Raw genomic sequence first — 26,119 nt, 5'->3', positions numbered from 1 at the left:
TTTTTGTGTGGTATTAACCAATATATTGAACATTGAACAATTAAACCAAAATAAGTATAATGCTATACAGGATAAATTATTCATAGTTCATAAAAGAATACAATAAAAAAACAGAATTCAAAAGACAACATATATCATCAGTCATATACCCAAATATCAACTCATAAATTTATCTTAACATTACCATCGAACTGACATTTAAAATATTGATATTAGGTCCACTCAATTGTTAGTAGAAAGTCATCTATGTATCATAATATTATATTAAAGGAATAAACTATATAAAAATACAAAACTAATTTTACACTAGATACAACTTCTCTTATCGTTGTCATAGATACAAGAAGAAAAAGTCCAATCAGCACAAAATACGTGTAAGCAGTGATGATAGAGACAATTCAATCACTTTCGATCGTTAGGTTAGTCTTAAATTGCCTATTATCTCAATATATTCTTATGTAATGTCATCCTAGTCATACCTAGCATAGTATTATAAGAAAATATTATATTAATATTAGAATTTTATCGACCAAAATAATTCGCAAGTAAAATTTATTGATAAAACTTTTTAACAAATCATTATTTTTGGTAAAATAGAATTTTTTTATGAATTTTATTGAAGAATTTTAGAATTTTAATTATCAATAAAAATATTTGACGGTAATGCATCTAAAGATAAAATATGTGGATAATTTAAAATATATTACTGATGGATATTTTCATCAACAAATTATGTTGGTAAAATAAAAGTCAAAGTTTCTACTTTAACTTTGATCATGATAAAATTCCTTTATAATGTTTTTTTCACTTAAATTCATTGGTAATTGAATTTTTTTAAAATTCATCTGCAATTGTATTCTTTAAAATCATAATGTAAAAATGGTACCAATTTTTATGTCAAATGTAATGAAATGTTTACTATAAACTAATTGAAGATGGATTAAAAGAATAGGAGAATAAGAAGAAAAAGAAGGAAGAGATCGATAAAGAGGAGACACGTCAAAAAAATTTAACGCAATTATCTATTTATTTTTAAGGTTTGAGGATCAAATTATATCGAAATTTGAGATATGGATGAATTTCAAATTTGTTTTAAAGTTTAAGGACTAAAAGCATATTTAACAACTATCTTTGTTAGATAAATATAATATTTTATTATTGAAATGAGTTGTAAAATGGAAAAGAAAAAGGTAGGTATATCTCATCTCACAACATTTTCAAAACACAAAAAAGTTAAATAAATATGAGACATGTCAATTTGATCTAGTCCATACGAATTTGGTCATAGTCGATATGTGTCAAGAACAAAAGAAAAACTCATAGGACCATAAAGTTCACACAAGGAAAAAGTCTATAGGCCCAACATAGCTACAAAAGCCTTATGGGTTAGGACCAACCCATGAGTTGGTTTATGTAAGTTAGTCTGGAGTCATTATAAATGTGATTGAGTCGAGTCTAGGAAAACTCGTTCAGCATTCGACTTAAGTTAAGTTGTCTCAACCTTATATCAATGCCAACTTGTCTCAACATTTGGCTCATGTAGACTTGTCTTGACCTTCGAAACATGCTGACTCATCATGACCTTTAACTAGTGTCAATCCATCCCGACCTTCAGTATGTGTTAACTCATCCCAATCTCCGTCTAGTACCGATTAATCATGATCTCTAGCCTGTATCGACTAAACCCAACCTTGGGACCAATTGACTTGAGCCAAGTTGTCTCAACTTTCAGTCTGAATTAACTCATCTCAACTTTTTATTTGAACCGACTCATCACTATTTTTAACTAAGTCAAATTTGTTTGACCTTGAGCATTAACCAACAATTATCGAATTTTGATCTAGCTAAACCTTTAACATGTACTAATGTGATAAAAATGTGGATTTTTTACTCAATATAATAATAAAGATTCAATTCATAATTATTTAAATAGAAAAATAATCGGTCGAAGAAACGGATGACGTTTAGTTACCTTTTAAAAATAAATAAATCTTAAATTAAAGAATTATTTACTCAATGTGTGATAAGGAAGAGAAAAAAAAATATGATTGAAGAAATGAAAGATATATATATATATATATATATATATATATATATATATATATATATATATATATATATATATATATATATATATATAAACGTGCATAATTAAATTAAAGAAAAAAGGATGATTAAGAATTGGTCAACGAAATTTATAAGCGTAATCTAGAAGGTTTAAGGTCGTTTAACAAATTGGAAAGTGAAATTTTGAAATAAGACAGACTTTTCACTTTACAAATGCAATTTCGATCTCTATATTTATATATTACGTACCCATTTTAATTTTTTTCATGAAATTTGTTAAAACATCAATAAGTACTATATATATATATATATATATGTATATATATACATATATTATATATTTATATATATATATATATAAAAATATATAATATATGTATATATATATACATATATATATATATATATGTATATATATATATATATATATATATATATGTATATATATATATATATATATATATATATATATATATATTATATATATATACATATATATATATATATATATATATATATATATATATATATAATGATTTAAGATTTGACTAATAAAAACTATTACAAAGAAGTAATAAAAATTGATTGATTTAGATTGATTTTTCTTTTTCAAGAAAAAATTTAAAATGGTGATTGGATGATTTTTCTTTTTGTTGACTAAGTTTCCGAACCGTGTATGAAAGTTTGACATAGAAGTTTGACATAGAAAGAAGTAATAAAACTTGAGTGATTTAGACTGATTTTTCTTTTTCAAGAAAAAATTTAAAATTGTGATTTGATGATTTTTTTTTTTTTGTTGACTAAGTTTTCGAACCCTCTATGAAAGTTTGACATTGATTTTGTATATCACCATTTTTGCACCACGACTTAACTGAATTGGGTGTTGACCAAACTGATAAGCCTGGTCCAATCATAAGAACTATATTTAAGTATATAAGATTTATGAATATTCTCGGTAAAATTTATATGACGTTTCCTACACACATCAACAATATTATTAAATTAATATCTTTCTAGACACTTGAGTTTCAAGAATAACTCGAACTCAAAACTATATTATTAAAAAACTGTCTCCATTTCTCATTTGAATAACTTTCTTCAATTTTAAATAACTTGGGTTAGTAGACCAACATTAAAATAATACTTTTATTGATAAACAACCTTCATGAACAATTCCCTTAACCTTTTCTCAATCGAAAGTTATTTAATAACCATTTGAAGTATTGTTAAAAGAGAAAAATATATCAAAAAATTAAAATAAATAATGTTATCTATAATCTAATTTTTAACTTAAGAAAACAATATTTTATTCTATTTTATTTTTATGTTTTCATAATAAAACTTAGAAAATTTATACCAAAATTTCTATAAATCTTATTTATTTATAAATTATTTTCATTTATGGAAAAACTTATTTAATTTTTCTTTTGATTTTACATTAATACTTAGTGGTGATTAAAGAAAATAATACTTAAAGAAAATTTATGGAGAAATCTATGCTATGAACTTGAATTTGATCCGAGAAAGGATACTTTAAACATCAAATATAACTACGAAAGGTATCCCTTTCAATTTTAAAATGTAGTTCTGTAAACACCATAATGTAACTTGACATTTCGATCGCATAATTTTCAGACAACTCGACAATAGCTAGCTTCAAAGATCATGGAAACTGGATAGGTGGTCATTAGCCAAAAAAATTCTTTTCCACAAACAAATATAATGGAGAGCCAATGCTCAGGATTACATATACATATGCCTTCCATGCCTACCGCCGCCAGCTATGGAAACCATCAAAGAATTATTCTCACTAAGCATAAACAACATTTTAATAAAACAAAAGACATATTTTTTACAACACCAAACTTTCCGTGTATCGTACAGCCAATTCCTAAGATTGCCCATAATATAAAAGCCTTTCATGAACTCCAGCTGTGGAAAAGCCAAACACCTAAGAATTACTTTTTTCCACTGATAACAAGGGACTGGAAAGGTTCTCTCTTTATATCCACGAATGTGGTGAACTCCTTGCTCAATGGCTGCTTCCAGGGTTCTCCGTCCATTTGCATATAGGCATTTTTCCACCGTCCACCTCTCACTTCCAATCGAATAGCTGAAGCCTAAAAGATATAAATACAATTCAACAGTCATGAAAAACCAATGGTGGTATATTGATCACGGAGAAACACAATAAGGGAGACCAAGACCATTCCATTTCAGAGAGGTGGGCTATGATCAGACTTGTTTTAAACCAAATATTTCCAAGAGCCTAGGTATACAATTCACTCAAACACAAACAATAAATTGTGGTACCTGAGCTAGATGCTTTGCAGATATCAGTTCAACCATTACAAACGATGCATGCCATCCTTGTTTTAAACCAAATATTTCCAAGAGCCCATCGGCAACATCAGCTTCAACAAAGCCTTTCTGAAATCGCATCAAAAAGTCTATTCAGTCAAACAATTAATTTGGAATAACCCCAAGTATGTAGCCCTAGATATCTTTTTTATAAGTGAAAGGAACACGAGATTGGATGCTTTCATATCATCACCTTAATGAGGTATTATCTCACGCAACATACCTTTTCCAAATATTCTGGTTTTGGTTTACCCCATGGATTTCTCCCACTTCCATAGCTATGAAGATTCAGAGCTACTATTGCCCTTACACTGAAAGGAATAACGTAACCAGGTCACGCAAAGTGGAACAAAACAAAAATTTCACAAGAGATATTGAGTTGTGACTCTTGCTAAATTACTTTGCAGTAAAATTTAACTAATTAAAATTTCCAAAATCTATATGAATGACGAAGAAATGCACACTTCAAAAACTACAAATGGTACAAGGCAAGGATTCCTTGGATATTCCAGAATCTAAGCCAAAAATGGAATTTTTATTGATGAACCTAAAATCCCTATTGTAGTGCCAATGAGGTAGCAGCCTTATATTAGGGTTAGAAGATACAAAATAAAAAAATTCCCAAGATATTGGAGATACTACAACTCTGCCCACCTCACACTTTCCCAAATGAAAAATAATTTCTCTCAACCACCTCTTTATTTAGAGGCCATACGCTTTATTTCTTATACTATCTAAGCCTGCCCAACTACCCAAACCAACTCCCTTACTAACGAACACCTAAATAATTACTAATGGGTACCAATCATCAGCCTGTCTTGAAAACATTGATTTGATTACCACTTAATAATATGCAACAGCAACAATTATACTATAGATGAAAAATGTACCTTGTAGGAATTGCAATCTGCTCCCACTCTGAGCTATTGATCTTTTTGATATGCATCCGCAAAATGTTTTTGAGTCCCCTAATGACAGAAAGGATGATTTTGATTATAGCAATGAGGAATATTCTAATTAGCTATTAAGTCAGTCATCTTCCTTTACTATAAAATAAATAACATGTCTTATTTTCAATATAAATAATCACAATACAAGTTCATCTCTCATAATAACTCGTATGAAATCCATGGAAAGAAGTTGCACATCACCATAAATCCAAAGACATTATTCTACTTATTTGTCGCAAAACAGATTAAGACACAAGACTCATGCTGGACACAGAAGAATAATCAAATTGACGATGCATGGTGGAGTGTGAAATGGCTCTTCTCAACTTAAATTATCCAATATTGTGTTTATATAAAGCATGGGCAAAAAAATTGAAAGGGAGAATTTCTCTATTTTTCAGCAGTAGCGTAAAATTATATTCAGCTTGCACTCAAAAGGTGAAATCATGTCAAGTTAAACAGATGGGATTATGCATTCCCTCATGTACAAATTTCACATGACAAGGTCATGCTTTGGAGCATCTTGTGTCTCTCTCTAGTCAATGAAAAAGTGGGGTCCGATAAAAATAATAGAGAAACAGATACAAAACATGCATATGTTCTGAGAATCCGTCAGCAGACAGAAGTATGGGTTGAAAAGATCATTTGTCCACTCATACTTCCAATTCCTTACATTAACAAAAGAATAATTATTGTTGCAATAGTAAACTTCTTTTTTTTCTAATGAAGAGTAATGTGTTTCACATAAGGTAAAAAAAACAAGAATAAAAAATTATCGCGTGAGCATTTTGTTTTTCCTGATTTATCACATGAATAGCTGGCATATCTTACCTTAGACCTGGATCACTAACGCAAGGTGTGAAAAACCAGCCCTGTGTGCAGCTGTAACCTGAGTATATAATCTACAACCAAAAGGAAAGGGATTTATTAATGATCACAATCCATTATTGACCATAAACTATTATATCATTTTTTAGGAGTGGTAGCTGTTAGACTGTTAACACTTGTGCTAATATTTCAATCTCAAATACAGCGTGCAGCAAAGGGAAAAAAAGAGAAGAAAGAACATGGATTACCATTTAAAAACTGTAACATCTAATCAAGAAAACTAAAGCAACCAAGAAAGAAGGTAACTAATAAAACACGTTACACAACTCCATAGCTTTAATACCTTATTTGAAATTGGACCGCTTGCAAGGTAAGGTCTTTCATTTCGTAGATGATGGAAGCCATAAGCCACTTGGGCATCCATTCCTGTAGAGGATAACAAGATATTCTATGAATGCGTGGAAATACAGACTAGAGATTCAATTGAGCTATCTGAAAATATTTCCATTCTATCAACCACCCGAAAGCCAAGAAAGTTGTAGCATCTCAAGTTTCTACATCACTCATACGGAACATACACACACTCAAACAGATGAAGAAAACCAAAACACACACTAAATCTAAGGTATAAAGGAATTCTCAATTAAGTTCAGTGGGGCAATCCCAATGGCATGGCCAAATCTTGCTTAAGCGTCTGAGGCCACTGTAGCACAAAATAGTTGTATAGGCCTAATAGCCAAACTTCAGGCATTAAAAATATGAGCAGCATGCATGATAAATCAGTAACTCCATTCTTGAAATACTCCCTAGGATGCATCAATACCATGCAAGGAGCAATTTGGTTTTAACATAACACGTCATACAACTAACATATAGTATCACATGTAATGTAGCAACTTCTTTCTCAATGATTAATCTCAACTACCATCAAAGGCACTAAAATTCTAAAATAGACATGATAGCATCTCGAGAAATTTTCATTGAAGTCACCAGTATACCACTACTGATGTACAGATTAAAGTACCTATGCTGAAGTAATTATAGTACACGCCTTCATAACTTGCAACTGTCTCTGGTAGTGCTCCCTTAATTTCAAAGCTCTGCAGAGAGCAGAAACAAAAAATTGCATATTACAACTCCCCAACAGCAACAATTGAGAAAAAAATAAAAACTGGGAAAAGTTGCATGCTGAATCAAATATTTTACAGTCTTATCCAAATTCATCATGTAAAGAATCAAGTTTAATCGGAGTGACACTCTAGAAAGACTTTGACAAAGCCAATTGTATAAAAAATGATGGGGCACATGCTGTAGAGAAGTATATTTTGATTAAAATTTATAGAATAAAAATGAACCAATGGGTCACCGTATGCACAAAACTTGATATTCATTATTTGGGTAAGAAGTTGGGATTTCAGGAAAAACTTGAAATATCACCAAATATTTTTACTAATTTTTTGATACCTATATACGAAGGACGTTCATTTGGGAAACAAAGATTACTACTGACCTAATCTGCCTCCTATATATGAAGGATGTGTGCATTTGGGAACCACATACTCTATACTCAAGAAAAACAAGCAAAACAAGCCAAACCAATTCATATACAGTACTAAAACGCATTAGTGATATGAGAAACCAGACAATAACCTGATCAAGAGTGAACTGTTCTGTAGGCTTCAAACAATGCGGTAGCTTCACAGATGTGCCTTCTGGCATTGCAAGTGAAACACGCCAACTGCAATGAAAAAAATATCATACCAATTTAATATATGTGAGTCACAAATCAAAGAGAACTGAATAAAAGTATATCTCCTTATAAAACCCAAATTCCACAGTTCTAAAAGTTCATATATAGAAGATGCACAAATAATTTTAATTAACGGTCGTCATACTATCTGAAACTAACGATGGCAAAAGCTGAAAGCCAAACTCATTTCATTCAGTAACTTCATATCCACCATCAAAATTAACTCAGTAAAGGAAAAACATATAAACTAAATGCAAAATACACAAAACCTATCCAAACGGTTAACACTCCCAGTACTAGCCCTTTGAAGAATTCTCTTAATAGCAGACCTCCATGCAAACGGAAATGACCCACCCTGAAGAATATCAGAAAGACAGATTAGTACAGTAGATCCAACATTCATTTAACCCATTGTTTCCGAGTGTATGGAGGCTTACCCAATCAAAACTCCTAGAAAGGTCATTGCCTGTCCCCAGCGGTATGATACCTACAGGAGGAACTGGCTCTCGAGCCTGTGTGCGAAGTTCTGTTAGACATCCTAATACCCAACCAACTGTACCATCACCTCCAGCAACCTGCCGAATCAACCAGTTTTGAGATTGCCAAAATATTGTAATATATCGAATATTTGAATCCAGTACATACTACAATTTCCATTATGTGTAATCAATCACATTTTTAACTTAGAAATTAAAGAAATAACTACATAACCAATCACTTGTCAATCATGCCTAATCTATTAGTTTTATTTAGGAGGGAAAAATATAAGAAGTAACAAATCCTCTTCTAATTATAATAACTTCCCATTTTTTAAATCAAGAATGCACAACGGAAAGAAACTAAATACGGGAAGTTTGGAAAATAGTCTTTAGATGATATGTTGTGTAAGAATCATGACAACTTAACCAATCACACGCTATACTTTATACCATATGAATGAACTGTGATCCATGTTCCAGTTCTCGAATCAACATACCATAACCCTAATTCTTTCACGAGTTTCTTTGGCACAAGAATCACCAAGGCTCGCCAACATCTCCAGACAACTCAATCCATACCGTACGAATTCATGAGGCTTCACATCTGATAAGTCAAATACCTGCACCGTACAACCAAACAACATGTAAAGACAAACAAAGTTATAGAGAAAATAATAACGGAAGTAAAAACTCGAACCACGAAACCACGTCTACAGATTAACTTGAATCATACGCGTCAAATAAAAAAATAAATAAATAAAAATAAATAAAAAATAAAAAATAAAACAGTTATGTAACAGAACACTCTGATTCTCAAAACATTTGCATTGTCTATAACCAGTAGAATCCTTCAAAATGACACTTCTTCTCTCATTTCAGAAGTTTCAGCGTGTTATTAACAAGATCCGACTAATTTCACGGCTTCCTCTGTTTAGCAACAAGTGATTCGGAAAAACATAGATTCTGACGAGAGAGCGACAGCAAAATTTTAAACACGCGCAAGCAATTTACAGCAGCAGTACCTGCTCTTCACTCATGAGTTGCTGGAGTCTCTCCTTGAGAGCGGGGCCGTGGCGACCGCCGCTGTTGGGGTTGATGAAGACGACCATGGGACAGGGCGGGGCGGCGGAATCCTCGCCGTCAGCGCGGTTAATGTAGCGGGACTCACCGGCGGCGGGGTCCTGAAGACGAATGGAATCGCGCATTGCGTAGCGCAGGTACCGCGGCATGGTTAGTTGCTTCTTCAACTCTTCCTTGTCAATTCGCATCCCGGACAGACCGCAACCGCGAAGGGACTCGACAATCGACGACCGCACCGCTATCTTCTTCGTCTCACCAGTCGTCGCCGGCGATCCCATCTTCTTCTTCGGTTTCCTTTTCTCTCGGCGACCACTGGATTCCTTTCTTCTTTGAGGCAAACCCTCCGGTTCGCCTCTCTTCTGCGCTCTGCACAAAATTAAAATCAAAAGAGGAATCTGTTTATATTTTTATTATGACATATCATAATTTATGAATACTGAAACAAAAAGAAAAAAGTGCATGTGTGAAGCAACTCTTGACCCTCAAGGCAGTATTTCCAGCGCGCAGGCAAAGAAGAAAGTCCAACCAGTAAATTTGAGTTGGATTGTAAGCACGCCAATTTTATAATTTACATTCGAAAAAAAAAATAATTAAATATATTTTTTGGCAATGCCGTTGTGGAAACGCTTTTTCTTGTGGGGTGCGGAAAATGGCCCCTCATTTTACCGCTATTTACAAAAAAGGAGTTATTTCTCCAACTCACACGTCCCCACCCAACCATACACACATGCCTTTTCATTCATCATTTCAAATTCTTTATACCAATTGTAACATTTATTTGTATGACATTTAACCAGTTATTTGGTGTAATGATGTAACTCTCTGGAATCATAAATAATAATACGCGTACCGGTTCTCTTCGTTTGTGGATGATAGCAATGTTTGAATTGAATCATCCATCTTTTTCTCAAATCTCCAGTGTGTGTTGACGAGCACACCATTACTCAAGAGCATTTGGCTGGGTAATTGCATGGTGCTCTTGAGAATGGTGGCCACACGGAAAACAAGAGAAAATTGACAGAGGAAACTCTTCTTCGACGAATGACACTAGAGATGTGTCAATGTAGAGTTTAAATGCACAACTTTGGTCAAAGACGAGTCTTTCACACAGAACGACACATGCCAAATCTGTACAATTTGAATCCCATTTTAGTTAAACAATAACTGTAATTTAGATTTACTAATGCTCCTAAGAGTTGGCTGCCAACTCAACTATTTCAAATGCCCAAAATTAGTTTAGCATCTTTCCCTATTAAAAAATATAGGACAATTTTGCATAATGCTAATTTTGTAGAATAAATGTCAAATACACTGTAGATTAATATTTTTAGATATTAAAATTTTAAATGATAATGGTTAACAAAAATCACTTTATCGTATTTTAGAAAACCAGCTTGGTGTTATACTTATATTTGGTATAGCAAGTTCACCATTTTTTTCAATTATTTGTTGCTGAATGTAATAAAAAAGTTAAAAATATTTACTAATTATATTACAAATACATTATAAATTAATTACTAAAATAAAATACATTATATTCACATTCGTCATTTGTTTCAACCACATGTTGTCAAACTTAACATTAAACCAATAAACATAAAAGAATTATTGTGGTGTGTTCACATAACATTTCTATCTTTGTCATTCTTCTACCACCCATTCCACCTTTGTTGTTTGACTTTGCATTGTTTACCTATGTTGTTTGTCTCTCTCATTCACCTATGTTGTCCCTTTTCCAGCACAATCATATTAAACCTTTATTTTAAGTGAAATTTTTGTGTTTTAATTTTACATTTTTTAAATGAAAAATATTATCTTTCTTCTTTCTATCTCTCTATCACTATCTTACTTGTAATTATTACACAAGAAACAAAAAGGTATAACACTTTAACTAAATATTTTCTATATCTCTTAAATCAACTTAATTTGCCTATAAATATGTTTTAATATTTTATTTGAATATGTTCCTAGTAAAATAAGTAAAAAATCTTAGTCACTATAACAAAAAATAACTTTTCATTTGTAAAAAAAAAAAAAAGCTTTATGGATATAAAAGATTTAAAATTAAGGAATAATGGATAACTTATTTATTTAATGTCATAAATTATAAATAAAAAATAAAATACTTTTTAATGGATAGAAACACTATTTATTTATAACCTTAAATTTGCTTGCTTGTTATTTTAAGCAAATTTTTAGAGTAGTGTTATCCCGTATAGATCATAGCAAACATGCTTTCTAGAATTTAAGTTTTGCACTTTGGTTTTTGTTGCATGTGGGGGTTAGACTTAATGCATGTCTGATTTTACTTTAAAAAAATTGTTAGTATAGAATTATAGGAATATGTGTAGTTTATGAATCATGTTTACAAGTTCTGGTTTTTTTAATTTTAAATATTTTTTGGAAAAACGTACAAATTACGATAAGGGGAATTGATTTAATCTTTTTGTTTGAAAAAAAAAATGCTAATTATAAAAATGGAATTTTAATGAGATTAAATCCCATAGTAGATTGTTGTTATTGAATTTTCTGATTTATTGTGGTTGATATATAAGTATAATCACGATGATTTTTAGATGAACTTATTAAATTGATATTAAGATTACACATGACAGAGTACATTGAAATATACATGTACGGTATATACAACCATTGAACTTATAGTTTGAAATTATTATTTGAATTGAATTAAATTTGAATGACGTGTATATTTACAAAAACCTTTTTTGATATGGAATAACGATGATATTAAAAATTTTGAGGGTTGGAAAACCTGAATTGGACCAAAAACAAGTGGATTTTAATTTAAGAATGGTGAAAAATAGTTTTAAAATTGAAATAAACTAAGTTTTTGCCTAAGGGTATTAAATGATTAGTTAATATATCCGATGACTCATAAATTACTCCAATGAATCTAAAAAATTTGCAGTAGATTAATTTTAGTCTAGTAAGGCATACCTCATGAGTAATTGATTAATTGTTATTTAAATTTGTTTAACAATTTCCCTAAAATGCGGAATGGCGTGTCTAAGACGAATAAATTAATTCATAAGTTTATTATAATAATTACAAAAAATAATTATTATACTTGAGTCCGTATTGTGTCACAATTGAAAGGAAACTTCTCAACCAATACCAAATAAGTCTGACAAAGATAAATTAATATAACTAATACCTGACAACCATAAGAGAACGCATTAAATGAATAGTAAAAATAATTTTTAGGTGTTTTTTTAAGTGGTTTTTTACTTTTTTATTTTTAATATTTTAAATTCATTTAAAAAATATAAGTAAAAGGTGTCAAAAATTAATAATTAAAAAATCATTATCCAACTGAATATTAATATTTACAATGATTTAAAATTGGAAAAGAACCTCGAAGTGCAATTTCTAAATCAGAGTGAAGTCAATGTTATAATGGAGTAGAAGGGTTATTGCAGATGCTCTCACTCATCTCATCTGTCTACAGCCTGGTGTATACTATAACTATATTCCACACAACCTCCTCTTAAAGGAAGTTGCGGCTGTATTTTTTTTTTTACATTTATTTATCGGGGAAAGGACAAATTAATTTAATACATGAATTGGTTAAAAATAAAAATTTAATTATAGAAAAAATTTGCAGAAACTTTTGCACTGTATTTGGAATGTTTCCAATGGGTTATTTAATTTACGGTACGTTTACAGTTGGAAAAGTTGGTAAGGAAAGGAATGCATTGATTTTCGTTCAATTACCGAAAAACAAAACAAAGAAAAAAAAAACACCAGCACACCTTCCATTCTTACATACACCTTTCATTCCTGCATATGAGAAAATGCGAAGGTATCCGTTTTATAAATTTATAACAAAAATAATCTAATCAAATAAACGAAATTCATTAAAATTAAATAAAAGACAATAAAATGTTTATTCTTTTCTTCTGACATTATAAATATTATATAAATAATAGTTAAATTAATCAATTTGAATTTTGATATTTTTAATATAACTTTACTTTTAAATATAATTTTTTACAAATTATTTTTTAAATATTTTAATATATAACTAAATTTATTCTATCGATGAATTAAATCTATTATAAATTTTCATCTCACTTTTTATTCTATTTTTCTCCTTTCAAATAATATCATTTTTCATCCTTTTTCTTCATTTTTTTTTTAAATTTTCCATTCTGTCAAATTCACTTTCTAATCCAAATACATCCTTAAAAATAAAATCACAATAAAAAGAAATATTCTTCTTTTGAGAGGATATAACAGCAAAAAGTGTTTTCTTTCGAAATAAGAAGCACACTTTACATATAAAAGAGATGTTTGACATTAAAGAAATTAATTTGTATTAACTATTACAAAATTTTAATTAAAAGAATATAATTGTGAGCTGTTTAAAATTTATAAATATATTTCATTAGATTAAAATTGAAAATATTTTGTTAACTGTACAAATCAGGAATCATATTTATGGAGTATGAGTTGGTTCAATGGGACAAGTCTCTCTCGTTAACTCTTTAATTGACCTTTCCTTTATTAAAAGCAATATTACATCTTTTCCTTTAAATTGTTTTCTAAATTAAATACCAAACAAAAAAATAAAAATAAAAAATACAGTGAGGAAATCGTGGTAATGTTCTCATTTATGGTAGCAAAAAAACTAATGCTTTTGTAAGCAAACATCTCAATAAATATATGAACGAAATCATTGCTATGTAGGACCACTAGGGCACAGACAGTGACAACCACATCGTGGAAGTGCCCAACAACTCAAATAGGTTAATAATAAGAAACACTACAATTTTAGCCTAAAAAAATCTCTCTTTTCAAAAGATAAAAAATGTAGGTTGGGAAAATGCTGTCAAAAGTATCATTCACGAACGGAACGTGTTCTTATGGGAAATATAAAGTAGTTTATAAATCTCATATTTGATTTTAAATTCTTTATCTTCACTCACGATTGATTAATCTTTTCTATCAAATTTTACATTTTGGTTTACCGACAATGAAAAGCTATATGAAAAATGTGTATAGACCGTGACATATAAAAATGCGTATAGAACGTGACATAAAATGATGAATCGTTTTGAAAGGACTAAAATAATAATATATTTAATTAAAATTAACAATAAAATAAAATAAAGAATTAGATTATTAGCTGTTTCAAAATAAATTAAAATAGATAATTTATTTTATTTTAAAAGATAATCTAATTTTTAATTTTCATAAATGTATCTGTTTAAAAAAATAAGCCTAAAAAATCTAATTTAATATTTAGTGACAATTATTAATATATATATATATATATATATATATATATATATATATTTGTATCTTAAATTTTATTTATTTATTTAATTTTATGATAATAAAAACAACATTAAATAATGTGTGTTAGGATTGAGTGTTCACCGATAGACCAAAAGTTATTCTATTTATTCAAGTGTCACGATTCAATTGTGACCCGACCTACTTGGCCACCACCACAGGACATTGATGTCACCTGCAACAATTTCTCCCTCAGGCAATTGTTCTATTAGGAATCTCACTCTTGGATTGTGACTTGGCTCACCTGACCTTCGTCATGAGACAATTATACAACCCTCAACAAGGTGAGCATGTCTCGTTAAGATGAACAAAAGTACAAGTAAAAGGTACTTATGACTTGAAATGCTTCCGATTGAAAGGGAAGTGTCAATGTGAAAGGACTCACACTTAGGAAGAAATTGTTGGGAATCCAAATGTAAGTCTAAGTTTTTCAGAAGATATTGTTGAAAGACCCAACAATGTGTTGGTATGTAGCTTTCCTTGTATCATACTGTCACTATAGCATGGCCAATAGAATAAGAAACGATGATCAAATGAAGGAATACAATTATACATTTTTAATCCCAGATTTTGATGCGATACTGAAATTCGTTATTGTATGAAATTTTGATATATTTTAGTCCTCAAACTATAAAAATAAATGAATATTATCCTTTTAACCTAATTATCTTAAAAATTCTTATGTGAAAAATATATTTCATGTTAACATTTGAGATATTTACACCATTTCAAATATATCTGCTTTAGTGTCAGTTAAAAAACTATCAATTAAAAAACGTTTCATGTTAGTATTTGAGATGTTGATATCATTTGATACATTCTCAATTTGATATCAATTGAAAAAAGATTTCATGTTAATATTTACATAATTCAAAACATTCTCATTTTGATATTATCTGAAAAACTGTCAGCTAAAAAACATTTCATATTAGTATTTAATTATTTGACACTAAAAGATTTAACATAATTATAATTAAATATGTACCGTTACTAAAGACTAATAAAAAAAAAAAAAGCATCGTTGTATAATTAGGGGCAGGCATAGTATTGTGTATTTTTTTTTCTTTTGTTTCTTTCTTTTCTCTTTTTCCGGTTTCAGGCTTCCGTTAATGTGCTTTTGTCATCATGTATTTTTGTGATTGTATAATTTGTATATTATTCGTTTTACTTTTATGATAATCTTTTATTTATTTTTGAAGAGATAATATAATTATAAAATATTGGAAGATGATTACTCAAATAATACTAATAATAATAAAAATATGAAATAATATAATAATAATAATTATTAAATCAATAATAATACTAAGACAATATATAAAACAATGAATATTAATCAGAGATTAACAATTATAATAATAAATAAAAGATAAAAAATAAAGAGTAGAAATATCCTGGATTGAGCTATGCATAGCGCTATCCTTAGAGAGAAAACGCTCCTACTGCACAAAGCTAAACAAATATATCAATTCACAATCATACGTGTTTCTTATCATATGCGTTTCTCTCCCAATATACAACAACCCGTCAGATCAATCAAGTGCAGCGAAGGATTTCCGAACCTTATGAACACCATTGTCTTAAAGATAATATAGAGAAGAAAAGAAGAACATTTCAGAGAAAACTCTAATGTTTGTTGTCTTTGTTGTTGTTTTTGTTGCCCATGCACCTAGGTGGTATTTATAGGTAGCAAAAGGAGACAAAGGAGTAAACAGTAATAAGAATATAGCCGTTAGCCATAAAAAACATTAACCCATAAATTAAAGGTTTATAAAATCATGAGTAACAGTAAGTTTTTTATTTTAATTATTTATTTTTTAAATTATATTAAAATATTTCTAACAATCCCCCACATAATTTAAAAATAAAATAAAACAAAATATATTATCTTTTAAAACAAAATATTGTAGTTCAATCTTCCGGGTCTGGCCCTTACACCTAGTGCTTATAAACTTCCACCCGAGAAAATGCAGAGACTTGATTGTCTTGAACTACATCTCCTGTGGCCGGGTTTTAGTAAATAACACATACAATATCGATGTTCATTATAGGTTCTAATCAGTGGGTGCACGTTACGGCCTTGTGCATGTATCTTATTTCATGAGTGTCACTTAGAGACTTGCCCATGTCTCACAATGGCGGCCCCACCATCACACTCACTAGGTAAACCCTCAAAGGGTGGTTTGTGACTCACACCCCTACAATAATTGTCATTGGGTTTACTAAGAGGTATTTTATAAAATAAGCATAATAATGCACATACCTCAACCTTATTATTGTCACAATTTATAGTACACCTCGCCGTAGGAATGAGACATAAAATTTAATCAAATTATTTGGGGTACTTTAGTCAACAACAACTTCGTTGTTACTCATTGAACTCCATTCCATGGGATCGTCATTCATGTGGAGATGGATGTCCATTGTTGCAACTAATTTATGGGCTATAGTCTCATTCCCCTCGACGACTTAAATACTTATTGTTGATGCATCAACCTTTTGATAAGCATATCTGCAATATTTCTTTCTGACCTGACAAAGTCAATAGAGACAATACCATGAGTAATTAAGTTTCTAATACATTTGTCTCTCATTCTTATATGTCAATTTTTTATTGACATTTTTACTAAAAACATTAAATATAACAATTTGATTGTCAGGATGCATTGAAAATATAAATAATTTATGCTTGCACAGTAGATCATGACATAACAACAACTTTTTAACATATTTTCATGATAGGGCATCTTCATCCATGGTTAAAATATAACCATAACCAATAGGTGATTTTGTGCCACCAGAATCAATATCCAGTTCACATTAATATATATCATTCAATAATCTCAAGAAATTGGACATATTGTCATAATTAGAAAAAATACAAAATAATATTACACTAGATGGCTAAACAATGAGGTATATATTCATTCACTCTATATAATATATAACTAAGATTTTTTTATTAACAAGTATGTTACCATTGCAAGACACCCCCACACTTTGAAATATTTTAAATGTGGTTCTTTTTTCTTTCATAACTCATAACAAGTTTTATCATAATCTTTTGTGTTCAAAATATGGTAAGCAAGATATAAAATTTCACTAATATAATTTTATAGGAAAATTTAAGCTAGAACTTGAAGCATAACATTTATTATTTCAAAACATTTTTTTTCTTTCTTTCGATGTACCATCATATTAACACCATACACTATATGAAGATGTTACTTAATGAATAATACCATGAGTTTCACACAAAAACTCATTTATAAAGACATGTATCATCACTTCTTTAATTAATTAATTTTGCACCTCAAAATTTTATAATTTGAATGGCCTCTAACCAAAATTTATCAACATCTCAACAGTTGTAACAATAGCATGTCATAAATCAGAATTTAACATTTTGTAATAATCAAAGAAAACTTATAAATATTTTATTACAAGATAAAAACACTTAACTCAAACAAGTTATCACAAATATAGCATTTATCAACCAAAAAATAATGTTTAGAAATAGTAATCATATTGCACTCAAGAATCACATGATAACTATGTTGAGCAAGTTTCTAAATTCAGAAACATGAAAAACATTTAAAAAGAAAAATCTAGAAGACACGTTTAATTTTTACTTGACCATCCTTTCAATTTATCATATGAAGATTTTTTTTTTATCATCACACACATGATCATAAGCATGATGTCAATTATTTCATTTTAATTTCATGTCATAAACAATAATTTTGAATTCATAAATTTGATAAAGATTATATTTATTATCAGTCATATTTTTTCTTTTCATATAAATATCAAGTTAATTTTTTCCTTTGCAAATGCAAAGTTTAGTTCAAGTGTTTTCATAACACAATAATAGTTTTAGCATGACAATTTATTTTATAATTGTTTTCATACAAAACAATTAAATTATATTCATGATATGGAACAACTTTATCAATGGTAAGAATAGACAATATTAAAGCATAAATTAATATAACAACAAAAACATCACACAAAAAATATTCGATGAGAAAGAATTTCATTTATTAATAATTTCATTTATTGTTACCAATAGGAGTAGAACAATTATACACATAAACTTTTAGGATTAGTTGAGGATGATTTAATTATAACCATAATAAACACATTAGTTCATAAAATGTGCTTTCAGTTGTCAGCTCTATATTATTTTTAATTTTAGGAATGAATACAAATGAGTAATCAAAAAGAAATAATAATAATTTTTCTCTCTAAGAATGTTAGAAGATGATTACTCAAATACTACTACTAATAATAAAAATATGAAATAATATAATAATAATTATTAAAACAATAATAATACTAAGACAATATATAAAACAATGAATATTAATCAGAGATCAACAATTATAATAATAAATAAAAGATAAAAGGTAAAGAGTAGAAATATCCTGGATTGAGCTACGCATAGCGCTATCCTTAGAGAGAAAACGCCCCTACTGCACAGGGCTAAACAAATATATCAATTCACAATCATATGTGTTTCTTATCATATGCATTTATCTCTCGAGATACAACAACCCGTCAGATCGATCGAGTGCAGCGAAGGATCTCCGAACCTTATGAACACCATTGTCTTAAAGATAATATAGAGAAAAAAAGAAGAACATTTCAGATAAAACTCTAATGTTTGTTATTGTTTTTGTTGCCCATGCACCTATAGGTGGTATTTATAGGTAGCAAAAGGAGACAAAAGAGTAAATAGTAATAAGAATATAGCCGTTAGCCATAAAAAACATTAACCCATAAATTAAAGGTTTATAAAATCATGAATAACAGTAAATTTTTTTATTTTAATTATTTATTTTTTAAATTATATTAAAATATTTCTAACATAAAAAATATAATTAATAAAAAAAAAACTCTACAACAACTAAATACTATTAGATAGAAGAAAAACAATACCATAGAACAAAGATAAAGAAAAAAAAAATCCAGAAAACACTAATAAGAAGACAACTAGCACTGCAACAAAGACTGTTACATCAAAAAATTAATTCCGTCAATTAATTCATCGGGTACCGGCCTAGTGCGGGCAACAATTAAATTGTATAAAAGGTTTATAGATTCTTTAATGTTTGGTTTTGATTTTTCAATATTTTAAAAATATTAACTATAACAAATTATATTGTTCTAAATTTTTTAAAAAGAGCACTTTTCTCACTCTTTTGTTTTATTTTTTTTATTGACAACTAATTAAAATCAAACACTTTTTAACAATAGATCATATTATTATGAGCCATTTAAATTATGAGTGATGTTTTTTATTGATTTTTTTAAGTATACGAACAACTTGTTAACATTAGCACCTGTATTTTTTGTTTGTTAGTTTTTAAATATAAAAGCTAGATGCGCATGTCGATACATAAGGGTATTAACACTGCAACTTTACACTATAGTGATATTGATAACGTTAACGTAGTCTTACTAGAACTTAATTACACTCATTCTCTATGTTTTTAATAGTCTATTCTTTCTCATTTAAAAGTTATATTATATTAGTGTAACTTGTATAGAAAAGATTGAAAGAATAATTCTGATGTATTATTTCAAAAAATATGGTATCATGTATATACATACAAGAGTGCTATAATTCCTCAATTATTAAAGGAATGAGTGCACAGATTTGCTCACAGAGATAATAATGCCTAAATTATAGCTAATACAATATTTGACATATCTTAACACCCACACTCAAGTTGGTGCATGGATATCACACATTCCCAACTTGAATAGAGACTCATTAAACACTCTGCTTGACACTCCTTTAGTGAGAACATCAGTCAACTGCAATTCTGATCTTACAAAAGGAAAGAAAATTATTCCAGCTTCAAATTTCTCTTTGATGAAATGTCTACCAATCTCCACATGCTTTGTTCTATCATGTTGCACCAGATTGTGAGCAATTGTTATAGCCGACGTATTATCACAGTACAAACTCATAGTTTCATTTTGTTTAAAGCCCAAATCTGATAGCATATTTTTAATCCACAAAAGTTCACATACACCTAGTGCCATGCCTCTGAATTCTGCTTCAACACTAGATCTTGCTACTACAGGTTGCTTTTTACTCCTCCAAGTTACAAGATTCTCTCCTACAAAAGTAAAGTATTCAGAGGTAGATCTTCTATCATCTTTTGAACCTGCCCAATCTGCATCGGTGTACCCTTCTACTTTTAAGTTTCCAGGATTTGAGAACAAAATTCCTTTTGCAGGAGTGGACTTTAAATATCTCAAAATCCTTTCAACAGCATCCATATGAAGCTTTCGTGGGTCATGCATAAATTGGCTAACAACATTCACTGCATAGGTAATATCTGGACGTGTATGAGACAAATAAATTAATTTTCCTACCAGCCTTTAGTATCTCCCTTTGTCTATGTTTGCTGAATTTGAGCATTGAAAGAGTTTATGATTCTGTTCAATTGGTGTATCAACTGGTTTACTCCGAAGCAGTCCAGTTTCTGATAGTAAATCAATAGTATATTTTCTTTGACATAGAAAAATACCATGTTTTGATCTAGCTACTTCAATACCAAAAAAATATTTGAGGTTTCCAAGTTGTTTCATCTAAAATTCAGATGCAAGGTATTGTTGTAAACTGGAAATCTCATCTTGGTCATTTCCTATAACAATCATGTCATCTACATATATAATCAAAGTTGTAATTCTTCCTTTTCCTCTCTTCAAAAAATAAGGTGTGATCAGAGTTACTAGCTATATAGCCAAAAGCCTTCATAGACTTGGTAAACCTTTCAAACCATGCTCTTGGGGATTGTTTTAATCCATATAGAGCCTTCTTTAATTTGCAAACCTTCATTCCAATTGAATCTATCATACCTGATGGAGAATCCATATAAATTTCTTCTGAAATTTCTCCATGTAGGAAAGCATTTTTCACATCAAATTGTAGAATAGGCCAATCTTGGTTTGCTGCTAGTGACAGAAGTATTCTCACAGTATTGAGCTTGGCTACTGGTGCGAACGTTTCTTGGTAATCTACACCATAAGATTGAGTGTAACCTTTAGCCACAAGTCGTGCTTTATACTTCCATCAACTCTATGCTTAATTGTAAATACCCATTTGCAGCCCACAGTCTTCTTCCCTCTTGGTAAGGACACAAGACCCCAAGTGTTATTTTTTCTAAAGCTGCCATCTCATCAACCATTGCTTTGGTCCATCTAGGATCTGCCAAAGCTTCCTGTATATTACTAGGAATAGAAATTGAAAATAATTGAGATACAAATGATGCATATGACTAGGATAACATGTGAGATGACACATATTTACTAATGGGATATTTAACTTTGGCTTGGCAGTCTGGTTCATATTTAGCTGGAGGTTGGCCACGGTTAGAACGAGGTGGAAGATTATACTGGACAGTAGTAGACTCAATGTTTGGTGTGTTGGTGATCTCATGCAGACAAGGATCAATTTCATGATCAGTTTCGTCTAAATTAGTATTATTAAGGGTAGTATCAAGAGAAACAATTTCATGATTAATTTCAAGTACATTAGTCTTATCAAAGATAGGATCAGAAGGTACCTCTAAAGAGTCAAGCCGAACCTGTGAAGAAGATTGAGCCAACTGGTTAGGATCAGAAGACACTGTATTATCCAAAGGAGAACTTTCCATATTTAGGATTGGCTCACTTCCTGCAGAATGATCCTCACACGATAATTTATCTTTACAGTATAATTTTGTATCTGGGATATCAAACATACTAACATCATATACTAACATCATGATTATGCACTTCACTTTCATTGCCTCCCTGAAGTGTAGAATCAACATAAAAAAAACTATGCTCATTAAATGTCACATCCATAGAAATATAAAATTTCTTTGATGGTGAATGGTAAGCACAATAGCCTTTTTTAGTTGATCCATACCCAACAAAAACACATTTTAAAGTTCATTCTTCAAGTTTTGTATGTTGATATGAGTGTAAGTGAACATATATAACACATCCAAAAATATGAGACGGTAAAGAGACTATGGAAGGAAGGATACAATGATCAGACAACACATCTAAAGACCTTCGAAAGTTAAGCACATTAGAAGGTGTTCGATTAATCAAATAAACTGATGATCTCACGGCCTCACCCCATAAATGAGATGAGATATTACCATATATCAAAAGTGATCTTGTCACCACTAATATATGTCTATTTTTTCTCTTAGCCACCCCATTTTGTTGTGGTGAATAAGGACATGTAGTTTGATGTAAGATGCCTTTGGAGTTCATGAACTCGATTAACCCAGTCTTAAAATATTTCCCTCCATTGTATGATTGAATGACCTTAATGTGTGTATTAAATTGAGTACTATCATATGATGAAAGGAACAAAACATATTACACACATCATTTTTATGTTTAAGCAAATACACCCAAGTTACCCGAGTACAATCATCAACAAAATTGATAAACCATTTTTTCCCATTATGTGTAGATTATGGGACAGGACCCCAAACATCTGTGTGGATTAAGGAAAAAGGAAAATCTGTTTTTTTATTGCTTAAAGGAAACACAACACGATGACTCTTTGCCATTACACAAGTTTCACAAATAAAATCAGAAATATTGTATTTATGAAATAGTGATGGAAATAATTTTTGTAGATAACCACAAGAGGGATGTCTCAATCTTCTATGCCATAACCAAATTTCCTTTTTGTTTTTATCGTGTATGTGGTCATTCGCAAGACAAGTCAACGTTCCTTTATGGGTTTGTTGTGAGACATTTTCAAGATAATACAGTCCTTCTCTCTCTTTACCATTGCCAATTTTCTCCTTGGAATGGATGTTATGGAAAAAACAATGGGTTTGATAAAATAAGGCAATACAAGAATGTGAGTTGATTAACTTGCTGACAAAGAGAAAGATTACAATTCAATGTAGGAACAAATACAACATCAGAGATTGATAAGGAGGGAGAGAGGGATATAGTACCTACACCTTTAACAGGAGATGAGATCCCATTGACATTAATAATAGCAATTTTAGAACAATTAGGGGAAAAATTAATAAATTTATGTGGATCACAAGTCATATGATCGGTAGCACCTGAATCAATTATCCAATCACCACCCCTAAAAACAACAGAAAGATTAAGAGCAGAGTTAGATATACCTAACTTGGTTACAAATCCGGCAACAGTAGAACTATGACTCTTGGCAATAGCTTCTTCACAAGTCATGAAGTCCCAAAATCAAGTTTCTCCGATTGATTTTTGTCGGAAGGAGCCATAAGAAATATTCAAATAAAGAAGTCGGTGTTTGGCTCTGATACCATATAGAAAAGATTTAAAGAATAATTCTGATGTATTATTTCAAATAATAGGTACCATATATATATATATATATATATATATATATATATATATATATATATATATATATATATATATATATATATATATATATATATATATATATATATATATATATATATACATACATACAAGAGTCCTATAATTCCTCATGGTTTAATTACTCGGATGGTACCCACTTTGGTACAGGTGTGTCAATCTGGTACCCGCTTTTAAAAAAGTATCAATTGCATTCCAACTTTTGAAAAATTGCTTCAATTAGGTCCCTTTCAGACGAAGTTGACTAACGTCGTTAGTTAACGTGCCACGTGTCAGTACGTAGTTTTTTTTAATTTTTTTTAATTTTGTTTTTTATTTTTTTTAAATTTTAAAATTTTTTTAAAAAAATTTTGAAAAAAAAAATTAAAATGCCACGTGTCAGGTCCATGTGTGTGACATGTGGCATTGTCAGTGCCACGTGGCATTGCAATGCCACGTGTTAGTGTCACTCTCAGATGTCATTCTGTTGATTTCGATTTAGTCCTCATATATGTCTTTTTGTTTCAATTTAGTACCTACTTATGTGTATCTCATTCAATCTTGACCTATTTGTTTTTAATAATTAAAATCCATTTTTTATAAAATTAAAAGTAATTAAGTATAAAATTTTTACAAAAATTAAGTATTTGATATTTATATTAAAATTTAGTGGTAAAAGTCATTTTATTAAGTCATTTTTAATAAAAAAAAATTAGTGTAACATGCAGACAAATAGAAATTTTGGTTCAAAATTAGTAAGAGACAATATTATTCTATTTTGGAAAAAAAATAATTAACAAAACATGAGTGCTTAATAAAAAAGTAATTAATAAAGTAATATGTTAAAAAGTCATTTTTAATAAAAAAAATATTAGTAAAACATTTTATACAAATAATAAATTTAGTCTAAAAAATATTAGTAAAACAATATGAATATTAGTACTTAATTTTGCAAAAATATTTATACTTAATTAGTTTTAATCTTAAGAAAATGGATTACAAAAATATTTTTTTTATTAAAAAAATTGGGACAAAATTGAATAAGATACAGATAAGTGGGTACCAAATTGAAACAAAAAGACATATATAGAGACTAAATCGAAATCACAATGACATCTGATAGTGACACTAACATGTGGCATTACAATGTCACGTGGCACTGACAATGTCACAGTCACACATAGGAACCTGACACGTGGCATTTTTTTTTTTCAAAAAATTTTAAAAAAGAAATGTAAAAAATTTTAAATTTTTTTTAAAAAAATTTAAAAAAAAACCACATACTGACACGTGGCACGTTGACTAACGACATTAGTCAACTCCGTCTGTAAGGGACCTAATTGAAGCACTTTTTCAAAAGTTGAAATACAATTGACACTTTTTTAAAAACGGGTACCAAATTGACACACCTGTACCAAAGTGGGTATCATTCGAGTAATTAAACCTTATTCCTCATCTATTAAAGGAATGAGTGCACATATTTGCTCACAGAGATAATAATATCTAAATTATAGCTAATACAATATTTAATATATCTTAACGACTTTGATTTCTATTTAACAGTAATTATAATAATATTATTATTAATGAAACACAAACATAAATGTGTTTACCTATTTTATTTTATGGAGTAAAAATACTTTTTTATTATTTTATAGATGATTAGGTATACTAATCTTTTAAGTATAATTTATACATATTTATTTATACAATGCATTTTATTTTTATGCTCTATTATCTAGATTTACTATATATTAGTTAAAAATTTAAATTTAACATTAAACAAATTTGAAATGAACCCATAATTATATATACGGGTATGATATAATAAAATGCCTTAGATTGATGTTGTAAAAAATCTATATATATATATATATATATATATATATATATATATA

At 29.4% G+C, this 26,119-nt stretch overlaps 1 protein-coding gene across 2 annotated transcripts; it reads right to left on the bottom strand.

Moving 5' to 3' along the window:
- Positions 1-3,728: 3,728 nt before the first annotated feature.
- Positions 3,729-10,067, bottom strand: LOC114178440 (diacylglycerol kinase 7-like). 2 transcript variants are annotated; one of them, XM_028064347.1, is made up of 13 exons: positions 9,996-10,067; positions 9,458-9,881; positions 8,933-9,055; positions 8,394-8,531; positions 8,226-8,311; positions 7,857-7,944; positions 7,231-7,306; positions 6,550-6,632; positions 6,210-6,280; positions 5,319-5,396; positions 4,652-4,739; positions 4,381-4,497; positions 3,729-4,187 (listed from the first exon to the last, which is right to left on the bottom strand). In XM_028064347.1, exons 2-13 carry the CDS (start codon positions 9,791-9,793, stop codon positions 4,026-4,028), a joined length of 1,446 nt encoding a protein of 481 aa, XP_027920148.1. In that variant the 5' UTR covers positions 9,794-9,881; positions 9,996-10,067; the 3' UTR covers positions 3,729-4,025. The 2 variants fall into 2 exon arrangements, with proteins under 2 accessions (XP_027920148.1, XP_027920149.1); XM_028064348.1 differs by having other exon boundaries at positions 9,989-10,062.
- Between the last annotated feature and the right edge of the window lie 16,052 nt (positions 10,068-26,119).

Source organism: Vigna unguiculata, chromosome 3 (assembly GCF_004118075.2).
Source record: "Vigna unguiculata cultivar IT97K-499-35 chromosome 3, ASM411807v1, whole genome shotgun sequence".
Lineage (NCBI taxonomy): Eukaryota > Viridiplantae > Streptophyta > Magnoliopsida > Fabales > Fabaceae > Vigna > Vigna unguiculata.
Note: the sequence above shows the minus strand (reverse complement) of the source record. Positions and strands in the feature narration are given on the sequence as shown.

What these genes read in the sequence shown, in the direction of transcription:
- LOC114178440 (XM_028064347.1), bottom strand. Translation starts at nt 9,793, where the DNA reads ATGGGATCGCCGGCGACGACTGGTGAGACGAAGAAGATAGCGGTGCGG. An exon ending in AACAGTTCACTCTTGATCAG is followed by an intron (nt 7,307 to 7,856) that starts GTTATTGTCTGG and finishes TGCTCTCTGCAG; the next exon opens with AGCTTTGAAATTAAGGGAGC. An exon ending in AACCAGAATATTTGGAAAAG is followed by an intron (nt 4,498 to 4,651) that starts GTATGTTGCGTG and finishes ATGCGATTTCAG; the next exon opens with AAAGGCTTTGTTGAAGCTGA.